The following is a 13,634-nucleotide window of genomic DNA, read 5'->3' on the forward strand; positions in this document are numbered from 1 at the left end:
AGGAAGAGGGAAAAGCAACATTTTCCCCAGAGAAGATGACCATTTCTAAGCGGGTGACTCCCTGTCCATCTTTGACTGCTCTCCAGTTCAGCCAAAGCGCAAGCTCCATCCGAGCAGGTGACCAAAAGTGACTTCCCACCCCGCCCCCGAGCTGAGGCGTTTGTCTCTTTTGTGGGGCATGAGTTTCCCAAGGCTCATCCTCTTCCCTCAGCAGGGCCTTGTCCTCTTACACCCGCACCTGGGACGGCTCTGGGACAGGCATGTAAACGGCCACGCTGATCGGGTGGGGAGCAGGGGGTCGGACTCAACACTCGGTATTTATACCATGCAAACAAACACCCAGCCAGACAGCCCAGCAGCCCCCTGGAGACTGACAGGTTTCTAAATAACTCACAGAAACAGATTCCCACTACTCGGGGCACCCCGTTGACCTTGGATGCAATTTGAAGACACAAATCAAAACCAAACGCTATTGTTGGATCTCAGTAGAGGCGCCTCCAACAGCTCCACCCACTCCAGACGGAGCCAGGAGCCAGGAGTCGCTGAACAACTGATTTGGATTCTCTGGCTTAAAAACCAAAGGCTTTGAGAGTCTAACAAGAGTATTAACCGCCTGGGACTCAAAAGGAGAAAGCTCTTCTCATACAAGTGTCCTTCCCTGGATCAGAAAAGTCCGTGACTTTTCTGATCACTCCCAGGCAATGTTACTGAGTCCAAGTTCGTGCTGCTCGCCACACAACAGGCCGATAAATCGGGAGACGAGGTGTTGGGGTGAGGAAAAATGACCTTATTGGGAAAGCCTGCAGACCGAGAAGATGGGAGACTGATGTCCTGGAGAACCATCTTCCCCCAGTCAGAACTCAGGCTCCTTTCATACTAAAAGGGGCGGGGGCGTGGTTGGTTGTTGCAAGCTTCTTGGTGTCGGAATCCTTTGTTCTCGCAGCTGCCCACGTGGGGCAGGTCCTGCTGTCCCTGTAAACCTCCCACAAGATAAACGTTATTTTCTATGCTGCAACTTTTTATCTTTATATGAATGGGAAACTGTTCCCCTCTTCCAGGTCAGAGCCTTGAGACTGGGCTCTCCTGTATGTTTCAGGCTCTGGGCCACATTCTTTTACAAAAAGGTGCAAGCCAGCAGGACTGAGCACTGGAAACAGCACAGGATTAGAGCCAAAGGAACATCTCCGTCAGCTCATCTGGTGGCAGCTAGCAGCCCACTTACTATTTAGATTTAAGCGGGAGTCAGGTGGCAGTCTTAAGTGGCCCTTAACTTCAGGGGACACCTAGCAAGACCTTCCCCTCAGTTCGGACTAAGCCTCCTTGAAACGAGTGTTCCTCTTCCAGCCTTTCACTGGGCGGTCGGAGAGCCAAGGGGGCTCGCTGGCCCGTAAACCAGCCCCCAGCCCCGCCCATAGCAAGGATCAGGAGTCACAGGGGAGTGGTCTTCCTCTGCGTGGGCTCGCACAAGTGTGCCCCTTAAAATACGTCATTGAGCTGATGCTGAGAGCTGTGGGGGTTGAAAAACTATTGAAAACTGGTGCCTGGCCAGATTTCTCACATGGCAGTGGCGGAGAACACCCCACCCCAGAGGTGTCTCGGCCACGACAGCCCAAATCGGTCAGACTCGGGGAGGTCAGTTGTCATCCGCAGAGACCATCTCAGCAGTTCCGGGGGACAGCCCTGTAGGAGAGCCATCCGGGAAGGGGTGGGGGTGAGGAGGGGCTGCTCACGGAGAAAGACCAGCCTTGGGGATTATGGGGCTTTTATCTTGTACTGCTGGCTCCTTTTAATAAGAGTTTAATAATTAATTTTACTGAATTTTAACCAAAGAGCATCTTGTGATTGATAATTAATGCAGAGTGGGATTTACCAGTCAAAAGGGTGTCGAGACCTCAAGAGAGCTCCTGGTTACTCCCCACTCCTCTCCAGCCCCCAGGTACCCACAGACCTACTTTTCTGCCTCTCTGGTCTTGCCTATTCCAGACAGTTTGGATAAATGGAATCATAGACTCTGTGGCTTTCTGTTCTTGGTTTCTTCGAATAATGTGCTGAAGGTTGGTCCCTGTTGTGGAATGGATCAGAACTCCATTGCTTTTCATGGCTGAAAAGCTCCCAGCTTTTGATAAATGATTAAGAGCAGTCACAGCAGAGTATCTCTAGCTTGTTGTGGGCCGCCACTGATTTTGAGGACGTCTCCATAGGTATGTGTGTTGTGGCCTCAGAGAGAGAAGGCTAGGCCACGTGGCTCCTGGTAGGGGTGTGCAAAAGCGCCACGTGAAAGACAGACCTTCCGCAAGGAAAGGAAGGGAGGAGGGAGGCTTGAGAGCTTTCTACATCTTAGATTTGTTGATGGAAAAATGAAGAACATAAAATTTCCCTACAGGGCCGTCCGGCTGTCTTTTGATTTTATTTTTTGTTTCTTGAAGAAAGGGACCCAAAGAGCTCACAGTAACTGCTGGAGTCCTGCTGACCACTGAGCCATCCTGGTTCATCCAGATGCCTTTTCTTTAGAAGCAGGAAATGTTGGGCTGGGAAACCCTGCTTGTTGAGTCCAGTAACCTTGGCTTTGTCTTAGGAGATACCAGCTTGTTACTGCTGATCTATCCAATGCTTAGGGAACAACGTGAAACAAATTTTTTTAGGAGCATGATTCAGAGGGGAAACCCAGGGGCTGAACTGATCTGCCTGAAGTGTCAGCATGCTTACCACTGAACCCGAGCACAGCCAGCACGGCGCAGAGTCCTACAGCTCTGACTGCCTGTGCCCCGGGGCTCGGTGGCCGTGCCTGCAGATGGGGCTGGGGTCCGCCTGCCCCGGTCATGCCTATCAAAGAGCCATAAGCCAATTGAGGCAGTTTGTAGGCAGAATGGGTGGTGAGCCGTCACTCCAGGTCTGGACTAGGATTCCAGCTTGAGCCTACGAGCGCCTGGAGATCAGAACTACCCCCACGCGCTTTGGAACAGAGTTAAATTCAGACAGAGCCACCAAGAGGAGGAAGGGCCGTGGTTTCTGGGTTGCAGCTCTTGGGCCGGCCCTCACGGCCACTTCCCCATTGCCACATGCTGTGCGCTTTCGAAGTGAGGTAACAAGATGTGTCAGTTCAAAGGCTGGTGGTTCCTTACAGCATGGAAGTTATCTGAATTTTGAGCAGATATGAGTGCAAATACGAACTCTCGCCATTTATTATCTGTGTGACTTTGTGAAAGGGACTTAACTTCTGTGAACTTTGGTTGCCAAATTACCTACTTCATAGAGTGCTTCATTCATTCACTTAGTCACTCAACAAACAATGACCAGATGCCTGATATGCCCCAGGCATTGTGCTAGGTGCCAAGAAAATACCTTCAACAAGCTTACAGTCTGGTAGAGATGTTTGAGTTAAAAAAGACATTTGCTGCACAGGATGAGAAGTGCTTTGGCTGAGGGACATACATGAGTATCTGGGACAAGTAGCCCAGATTAGGGCTGAGAAGCGTGGGGCCCTGGGGACAGCCCTGGTAAAGAGAAAGCAGCTTAGGGCAGCGTGCTGAGAAGTACCCATTTCTCCCCTGCTCTCACCCCTCCTCCTCCACAGTCGCAGGTTCCAGACTGACCTGTCCGCTGCAAAATTCCTCTAGGGAAGAGGGCACCGGGGCAGAGCTTTAAATAGGAGCAGCCCTCCTGGAAAGACAGACATTTGAGAATTGAAGTTCTCGCCTCTAGAAAACATCCCTTCCTCTCTCTTTTTCCTGGGAAGGCAAAATCATGCCACTCTAGTAAGAGGGACCGGAGAGAGAGATCACCAGCCTCATCGGGGCGCGGCTGCAGAGATGCCTCCCAGCCTCTGCCGGTTGCAGCCACCATCACAGAGCAGCCGGCACGACTGCCAGTGCTCCTGGCAGCAACCTGACTTGCAAAGCAAGCCGCCAAGCCCCGGCCCCCTCCCTGCCGGGCCCCCACGCTCCTGGAGACACTTTCCAACCAGGAGAGCCTGGCACTCGTGCCTGAAGTCAGCGGCCAGGGTCTGCCCGGCTCCTGGTACCTGGAGGAACCAAGATTGGCAAGGCTGCACCCTCCCCAGAAGGATAGGCCAACTCTTGAAGCACTAAAGTTGGTTAAAGATGCTCTGAAGTCATCATTCCCATTTCCTGTTTTGTTGTTGTTGACTTGATTAAGCAGGGTTTATTATGAGTGTTTACCTTTCCATGTAGAGCTGCTCGCCAGCCCATTCTTGTCCTTTCTGCCTTATCTCCCATGGAGTCAGGTGGCCTCCATCAGGGAAATCAGGGGTCTTCCTGTGATGCAGCCCCGCTGGGCAGGGCTACCAGGCCTAAGAGGACTGCCAACTGCCAACAACCCTCCCCCCCCACAGGAAAAATAGAAAAATACAGGTTTTCCCAAAGTCCGTCCTCGAAAGCAGTCAAAACAAAAATTCTTGCAGCAGCCCAAAAGGAGATCTTTGCTATTGCAAGTGAAGTGGTCCATCTTAGTTCCCCTCGCACCCCCGGACGGGCCAAGTACTTCTCACTCATTCCCTCTTGGGAGCATCCCATTAACAGAAGTCGTGGCAGGTGTGATTAGCCTCGATGTCTTTTTTAGAGGAAAGCCTGGAGCCCAGAGAGGTTAAGCCACCCGGAACAGGGCTGCCGTGCTCATTGCTGAAAAAACCAAGGCTGGACTCAGAGATGGAGAATCACTGGCCAGCTTCTCCCTTGGGGCACGAGCCCACATCCCTCCCCTAGTGGCACACTCTAAGGAGGGAAGAAATGCCATCAGGACACCAGGGATAAGAAAGGAGAAACATTTTCAGCTTCTCTTGAAAATTTTTACATTTGCCAAAGCTTTATGGTAAGGTCTTTCTGCAAGAAAAGCCAAAATACACACAAGAAGATAATATAGAGAGAGAGAGACCCCCTAGAGAGAAAAAGGAAATTGAGTCCAATGGGGACAAATAAAATGGCCTGTCTCTCTGCAGGCCTGTTAAGTATCTGCTGACCTTTCTCTTGCTCTCTCCCCCTCGTAACGACTCTGAAGCCAAAGGAAGCTGAAAGGGTTTTGATGGGTTAAAAAGCGGCGTTCCATTAAAGGGTCAGGCCTGGCGCTTTGGGCACCTGTCACTGAATTAACCAAATCCATCGCAGGCCCCTGTAGACTGACACTGAGGAGCTGGCGATCGGCGAAGGAGCATCTTGAGTCTGTTAGGACCAGCAGTGCCGAAAAACGAGCTAGTGTTTTCTTTGCTGGGCATGTGGCCCTCTCAGCAGAGCGCGGGGGTCAGGGAGCCGCCCTCCAGCGCAGGTCCCGAGGACAAACTCAGGTCCGCATCGTGAGCACTTATTCATGAGCACAGTCTTGGAGGCCCTGATCTGGATCCTGGGGTAGCCCACCCCACAGACCACTGAGCTGTGTCGTCGCGGGATCCTTTCCTCTCAGGGTGAGTGTTGTGAGATTGGAAGTCTTAACAGAAAAATGGTCAAAACTGACTCTGGAACAGAATGGCTATGGACCCAGAAATTGACTGGATCAGAACTGGAGGCAAAGAACCCACAGAGAATACATCAAACTCCCAACTCAAGTGGAATGAACTTCAACCTGGGTTAGGCTTATACATACATTGTGAAAAATCCAGTTAACAGAGAACATTTTTTAAATGCCTACGGCCCCATATTAGCCATCTTTAAAAAAAAAAAATTTCCCAGACCTGTACTTTGGGCTGATAGGTGTTCAAGGTAATCAGAACTGTATTTTTTAGATAAAGAGCAGCACTGGCATGTGGATGACGGGGAAAGAACACTGTGGCTGGTATTTGAGCTCTGACCACGCACTGGGCTCCACATTAAGCCCTTCGTGTGTATTACTCATCGACGCAGCAGCCCTAAGAAGATAAACCTGGTGTTGCTGGTGATGGTTCTTCAAAGGTGAGAAAACAAAGACACAAAGAAATCACACTGCCAAGAATACACAGCCAGTTAGGGGTAGACAGCATGGCTTTGAAAACCACGCTTTTAATCATTAGTACAGGCAGCTGTCTGTGTCTGCGGATTCCACATCTGTGGATTCCACCAACTGCAGATCGAAAATGCTCAAATAATTTTTAAATTCCAGAAAGTTCCAAAAAGCAAACCTTGAATTTCCTATTTATATGGCATTTACAGTATGTTAGGTGTTATAATTAGTCTAGAGATGGTTTAAAGTGTACGGGAGGATGCGTCGAGGTAGATGCAATTACTACAACATTTTGTATAGGGGACTTGAGCAGCCTCAGATTTTAGTATCCGAGGAAGGTCCTGGAACCCGTCCCCCAAGGATACCAAGGGACAACTGTATTCTGTAGTGTCTCCCATAAATAGGGAATGTTTAAAACAAGCCACTTTATTTTTCAGTTCCAAAGAGTAGCAGTGTGACATTCCAAGGATTTACAATGCTGACCTTCAATCCATGCAGAGGATGCAGGAATGCCCGCCCACACACGCCCCTCCTTCAGCAGAAAAGGAAGCAGAGACGAAGACAGATTTACAAAGTCAGAATTATCACTGAGGCCTCCTGACTTCCCAGAGTTTCTCGTCCCTCAAAATGGGGAACCAAAACCAAGGAGAATCAGCGATGGTCATGAATATTGATTCTTCGAGACGGAAGCACAAGACATGTCTTAATCAGCTGGAGTGGTTTCTCCGTAGAGTTTGAAAAGCCTGATACAGAAACTATAGATGATTTTAAAGTCCATCGTGAAATTCATCCTTACGTCATGAGAACAGTCTTACTTTGTGCGCATCACATCTCCACAGCTAGACGCCCCTTACAGATACAAACATGTTGAGCGTTATGTCCTCTCTGTCTTATTAGCATAGGTTTGTGCCAAGTAGACACCATGACTTGAACGTGTGGAAAAGAAGTGGGGATCAGAAATTGTCTAAACCCTCAGGACCTTGCTTCTCTCTTCTTTAAGGATAAAGTGAAATGTATTGAATGCCTGTGCAACTGATATAAAAGCTCCTGACCTGTGTTAACCCCCTAAAGCTGCTTCCGTTGCTCCTTGGAGTGAGTTCCATCCCTGACAGCAGACTCTTACCAGGCCGCCTGATCTAATTCTCTGAGCACGCAGGCTTGGGGTTTTCTCCCATTGGTGTGCTCCCATTTTAATTAAAGGCCACCTAGCTGGGGTTGAGCATCTCCTGTGGTCCTGTAGCCCTCGGGGGGTGTGGCAGCTCATTTTTATTTGCTGAAGGTATGAATGCACCGAGATGTGAGTGAGTGACTGCCCTACTTGCCGAGTGATCAGAGCAGAAGTGAAAGCAGGAAGTAAGTGGGTTTTTTAGTTTGTATGTTTCATCCAGAGCTCGGAGGTTATTCCTGGCCTTGAGTCTGATGCTTCTTACAAGAGAACTCCTTGCTCACCAGCAAGTGTTTGGAAAGCAGGCAGCACCATTGAGGTGGCCAAGAGCCCTTGGAGAAATGATCACTTACTTAACCATCAGCTTGAAATAACTTTGTCCTCGCTTGTGGCCAGGTCCTCCTGCTGTGTTAGAAAGAGCCCAGGACAGAAGTCACAAGAGTAACCCTGACATCAGTTACTTATTTAACCTCTGGCAGTCCCTTAACCCCTCTCCACTGGGCTTGCTTTATCTGTGGGAGGAGGAGGCTGGCCAGATGGCCCCCGGGATTCAGCATAATGGACCCTCTAGGAGCAGCAGGAAGTTACTCAGAGAGAGGTCATGAAGAGGCTTGGTGACTCAGCCTCAGGACAGAAAGAAGACAAGGCTCCCCAAAGTCCTGGTGAAGAATCAGACACTAGAGTCAGCTTCCTCTCCAGCCTTTATTTCCGCCTCTTTCTGAGGGCCCCCCCATGTGCTGGTCCTAGCGCTGGTAAACACTGGCTGGGGAGGAAGTCTCATGGAGCCAGGGCCCCTCGCCTGTCCCTGCCGTGCCTTCACCCACTCGGAAAGAGCAGGACACTAGCCCTTCTCGGCCCTGGCCTCCCGCGTACACAGGATGTGGGAATCCTGCAGACCAGCTAATAGGATCCAGTAACCAGGGCCCGCTCGTTAAGTGTTTTTAGTGTTCCCTGCTGCACTCGGGGCTCAAAGGCTGTACTTACTGGCCACTTTCGTCTGCTTTCCATGGATAAACATTTCCCATCGCCTCTTTTATACATGATGACATGAGGCCCAGAAAGGGGAAGTGGAGGACCCATGATCACTTGGGAATCACACACCTGGGTCAGAAGCCATGCATCTACATCCAGGACCAGCCATGGTCCCAACCGTGGCTACCGGCACAGTCTCGATGAAACCACTTCTGGTCAGTTGTTCTGTCTTTGTTTTCAGGGCAAGGCCAAATTACTAAGGCTGTTCTTGTTTTTTCTTTCAGTTGACGTATAATCAATTTGCAGTGTTGTGTCAGTTTCTAGTGTACAGTGTAATGTTTCAGTCATCCACATACATAGATAAACTCCTTGTCATATTCTTTGTCATTACAGGTCACTACGAGATATTGAATACAGTTCCCCGTGCTATACAGTAGAAACTTGTTTTTCACTAAGGCTGTTTGTTCTTAATCATGATTCTTGTTGTTTGTTAGTCTTTGATGGAAAGCTACTGATACCAGGGCACCTCTGGGTAGAAAACCAGAAGAATCCAGCCAAGAAGAGAAGGAAGGGGGAGGGTGCAGCTCAGTGGTACAGCGTGTGCTTAGCACGCAGGAGGTCCTGGGTTCAGTGCCCAGTACCTCCATTAAAAAAGTAAAAATAAATATGAATAAATGAATAAATAAACCTAATTAACCCCCAGTTTTAAAAAAATTATTTTAATTTTTAAAAAATAAGAGAAAGAAGTAACCCTTGTCATTTACAGCCTCGAGAGGAAAGGAAAGGCCCTGAATAGGACGGAAAAGATGTGGCTTGTCCTTCCTACTTAGAGTCACATTGTTGCTCGTTTGTAAGCATCGTTTCACTCGTAAAGTTAACCATCCATTAGTGAGTAAGAGCTGCTCCCACTAATTGGTGGCCCCACGTGGAAAGGAACATAGTCAGAGGTTAGAGAAACGGGCCAGGTGCCCGGACGCCCACTTCTGGTTCCATCTCTGCCTTGCTGGGTGGCCGTAGGCACTTTCCCCTAATTTCTCTGAGCCTCGTTTTCCCCAAGAAGAAAGGTTCCCACTCGCTCTTCCTGGGGGGGTGCTAAAAGATCAAAGAAAGAAACGCCTGCTTTTTAAAGATGCCCAGATGAAGTGCATTAGAAAGACCTTTTTAATAGGTATTAATTAATAAAGCCTTTGATAACTGATGGACCCATGTGTCTGAGCTCTGAGTTAGCCCCTTGGGCATGGCTGGCCTTAGGAATTAGGCAGAATCCTGAGGGTCTCGCCCAGTCACAGCCATTGTGTGCCTGTGAGTCTTTCTGTGGAGTCACAGAGCACGTTGGCATCCTTACCTGGTGGCTGGGTTATGGTGGCTGCACCGAACCAGGGAGGCTCCCCCGAAATGACTGAGAAGATCAGGGGTCGCCCCCAAACCAGCACATCAGAGCCCAGTGTGCCCTGTTCACAAAGAGGAGGCCAGAGCAAGCCAGAGGTGGACAGGCTAAATTTCTACACTTACTTAGAGATTTCTGGGCCACAAATGATCAACTTTTATTCTTTTAAACCCCAGTGAGAGGGCTTGAGTTTAAAAAAAAAAAGATTAAGAAAAGAATTGTTTTGGTTGTTTTGGAGTTAATCTCTTTTATTTGCCAGGATTTGGGAGAAGTAAGAACACCTAGGAATCACACTAAGATCTGAGTTCACTGAGCACTTACTTTATACTGATACCTTGCCAAGGATCTGTTGCTTCTACCTTAGAGGAGCCTTATCGCCATTTTACAGATGGGAAAACTGAGGCTAAAGGGCATGCTGTCACTTGCTAAGGCCAAACAGTTTGGATGCAGGGGAGTCAGGATTCAGGCAGTGTGCCAGGCCACTTTGTTCTGTGTGCAACCTCCACCTGAGGTCAGTGGCAGGGATCTGTTAGCTCTGGTGCTTTTGTGTCTGTAGTGAAGTTCAGGTGGATGGTCTGTAAATACCTAACAGTGGGGGTCAGAGAGGAACTTTGCACCTTTCATCGAGGGGCTTAGCGTAGCAGAGCATCAAATAGGAGCGTGAGACTCAGACCTGTGACTTGAGCAATAGACTCCGCGGAGGTATTTCATCTGTGATCTGACACAAGGCTCTCTGCACATGTAGGACCTGCTTTCCTTGGAACTGAGCTGAAAGGAGCAAAAGAAATCCAGTTTTCCTTGGGCTTCAGAGCAAAACATACTCTGAGCCACAGACAAAAGAGGAAGCGCAGGAATAAGGGGGAATTGAGGTCCTCCTCCCCCAAGGCAGACAGGAAGAGCGTAGATTCTGCACAGCAGGTTGTGAAAAGAAGGCAGCCCAGTTTGACAAAGGGGTGGAGTCCTTTGGCCCGGCCCTGAGGTTGGTGGGACACAGAAATTGCCGTCTTATCTTTAAGGAGAAATGTGAGCAGATCAGAGGGGCCAGGGCCCCAGGTGAGAGGTCTCTAGGTCTGAGATGAGACTCTAAAAGCATATGCCTGAACTCAGGGGGCGGAGAAAGGGAGGACCCTGGGGAAGAATTGGCCATGCCCAGGATGAATGTCTGTTCGACCCGTCTTTGGGCTAAATAAACTTAAATTCTAGGTCTATAGGAGAGGCTGCAGTATGCATCAAACATAAACGTAAATGTGTATAACTTGAATCTCTTTTGATGTTTCCTAGAGAGTTGAAGTAACTTTCTTTTACTTCCGATGAACTCACCCCATCCCAGAGCCAGGCTGCAGCCCTACTCCCTCCAGCTTCTTAGTGAACAGGCTCACTGACCAAGGAGAAATGTTCCCCAGGGCCAGAGGGGGCCAGGCGGGCAGTGCCAGCATCTCTCTTTGCTCCCACTGTTCAGAACTGCCTTAATTTCCCTGTCCCCCTTGCCAAGGGCAGCCTGCCCCTGGCTGCAGCATCCTGGCCCCGGGACTCCTGATTTTCTTTGCGCAGCAGAGAGAAGCAGGGGCGTGACAGGCTCATAGTGTTATCTTGAGTTGCCTGCCCCCACATAGGGTCCTAGCAGACCCCGCCCTTCTCGAGCCATCCCAGATCACCAGGGCGAGTCCGGGCTCTTACACATTAGTGGGCAGGAAGTGGAGTCCCGATGGGAGGCTGGGAATTTGACCGCCTTTCCAGTTCAGCAGTGGAGGGAGGACGCTCTGCTCAGCACTGCAGGCAGAAGGCTACTGCTCCCTTCTGAGAGCCCGCCCTCCTCTGCTGCTCCCCTCCCTCCCCTCCTCCCCTCTTCTCCTTGGAGGGAAAAGTCTGCAGAGCTGGGAACTGTCTCAGAGAATTCAACAAAGGCCGGGCAGAGCAGGGAACTACTTGAAAAGAACTTGTTTTGTTCCCATTGAGAAGCCTGCAGGAAAATCCACACCCACGTTGCCGGGGTTTTGAACTGGAGAGCAGGCGTGTGTGTGTGTGTGTGTGTGTGTGTGTGTGTGTGTGTGTGTGTGTGTGTGTGTGTGTGTGTGTCTCAAGCAAGAGACAGAGGAGGTAGAAACAACCGTACAGGCTCAGCTTTGATAAGGAAATTGCCAGCTGTAAATTCAGCCGCAGAGAGAGGACGCCGGCCGTGACCCACCCGCTCCTGAACTTCAACTGCATTGTTTTCTGTCCAGATATTCCAGTGGAGACAGTTGGAAAACCTGTATTTCAGAGAGAAGAAGTTTTCTGTGGAAGTTCACGACCCACGCAGGTAAGCTCGAAAAGTCTTTTTCCCCTGGGAGTGCGTGGCCAGCTGGCATATGATTCATTGGACTGTTTTTGTGTTGTCACTGTTCGTGTTAGTTTGGGGTAGGGGAGAGAGGGCGGTTGATGGGGAGAATAGAGTTCCAGTCGGCCAGAAGAGCTTTGCTTCGTTCTGCGTGTTGGTAAATGAGCTCATGTGTCTGTGAAGTTAACACTGCCGTGGTCCTTTCATCGGCTGCACGTGCTCCTTGCCTGCAAGCCTGGGGGTCTTAGGAAAGATGTGTAGCGCTTTGGAGCGATCACCCACTTAAGCTGGGCGGTGGTCTGAGTCCTTTTAGGAAGTTTTTGCCGGAGAAGAGTCTGAAGGGTAGCTTGTCAGAGCCTCAGAGAATGTTTCAGGTGGGACGGTCAGTACCAGAAGGAATCTACAGCTGAAACAGTTATGCTGAACTGTTTCGTTCCGGGAGCTGTAATTTTAGGGTGTTCACTGCTCGCTGTGGGTGAATGTGAAAGAAATACAAGTCTTTTTCTCTCTGTCTCACACTGTATCCCAGAAAGTCAAAATCAGTGCACTCCCGAGTCCCAGGTGCCAAACAATAGGTTCCGGTTTTGGCATGCTGCAAGCATTGCATGGAAGGTTCTCGGGGCAGCGTGTACCACGGCCTTTCCTCTCTTTGTCTGCTAGTCCTGGAGTTGTAGGCAGCCAAAAACAGGCCTGGCACTTAAGGATAAGTCAGTTCCAGTAAGTCAAGCCGACTTAGAGCAAGAAGGGAGCCCTGGGAAGACAGTGAAGAGATTGGCTCTGTAATGGGGTGTTAGGTGCGGTCGATGCTCGAGTCCTGGCTTGGGAAAGAGGACTTGCTGGCACCAGCTCCCCACACACATGGCTTCTGGGCACTCAAAACAAGCCGCGATACCTCCCAGAAAGCTCTCAGCGTGAGAATGAGATTGGCCCCATCAGAGGGCGAGGCTTGTGGGGAGGTCTCTGTTCCTGCAGCCAGTGATAACCCAGGAGGACTGATGTGGCGTTGACTGGTCATGTAATCTGCGTGAGACAGCACTGCCGTGTCGGGGGACAGCTCCCCCGACGCCCCATGGTTACTACACAACGAGCAAGTGGAGAACATCTCAGAGATTCCGTGTCTCCACAGTGAGGTGACAACGGGACCATTAGCAGAAGGACAACCTGTGCAGTGTTTTTCAGGGTCCTGTGAGGAAAGGTCTCATGGGCCACAGACCCTGGCTCTGCAGAGCAGGAGTCCACTGGTGCAGGCCAGGCTGGGGGGAGAGAGAGATGCAGAACATCCCCAAGTGCATGTTGCCACAAGGGGTCAGATGCAGAAAGGGGATGACCGGCAAAAGAAAGACTGGAGATTGGATGATCCTCAGGGACTGAGCTAAGGACTAGTCAGACTCTCCAAGCCTGTGCTCTGCTGGGAATTCTGCTAATGCAGAGGTACCTTGGACACATCCTTGAGAGAGAGAGGGAGTTTGTGTTGTCTCTGAGTCTTATCCATGATGCTGAATTCCCTTCCCTTTCCCAAGGCCCGGGGATATAGCGAAGAGTCCAAACCTCACACGTTCCTGTTACGTGGGCTCCTAGCCTATTAAATGAAAGAGATCCATCTCACGTTTGTTGAGTAGCTTCCACGTTCGGGCGCTGTTACCGTTACTGAAGGCAAGTTTATGTGCCCATCGCACCAGGAGGCCAAACTGAAACATCGAGGTTTGGAGCAGAGAAAGGTTTATTGCAGGACTAAGCAAGGAGGACAGGGTGTCTCACGCCCAAGAAAACCCCCAACTCCCCAAAGGGTTTCAGCAAAGCCTATTTAAAGGCCAGGTGGGGTCAGAGGGTGTCGCAGGGTACATGATCAGCTCGTGCACAGTTCTCTG

General features: G+C 50.2%; 1 protein-coding gene across 13 annotated transcripts in view; it reads left to right on the plus strand.

The window, feature by feature from the left end:
- Positions 1-13,634, plus strand: part of FRMD4A (FERM domain containing 4A) — a 576,901-nt gene that overhangs the window by 508,771 nt on the left and 54,496 nt on the right. For all 13 annotated transcript variants that reach the window (XM_074358292.1, XM_074358293.1, XM_074358298.1 and 10 more), the window contains one exon: positions 11,672-11,748. In XM_074358292.1, the coding sequence (XP_074214393.1) occupies positions 11,672-11,748 (77 nt within the window). The remainder of the gene's footprint in view (positions 1-11,671; positions 11,749-13,634) is intronic.

The sequence above is a fragment of the Camelus bactrianus genome, chromosome 35 (genome assembly GCF_048773025.1).
Source record: "Camelus bactrianus isolate YW-2024 breed Bactrian camel chromosome 35, ASM4877302v1, whole genome shotgun sequence".
In the NCBI taxonomy this organism is placed as follows: domain Eukaryota; kingdom Metazoa; phylum Chordata; class Mammalia; order Artiodactyla; family Camelidae; genus Camelus; species Camelus bactrianus.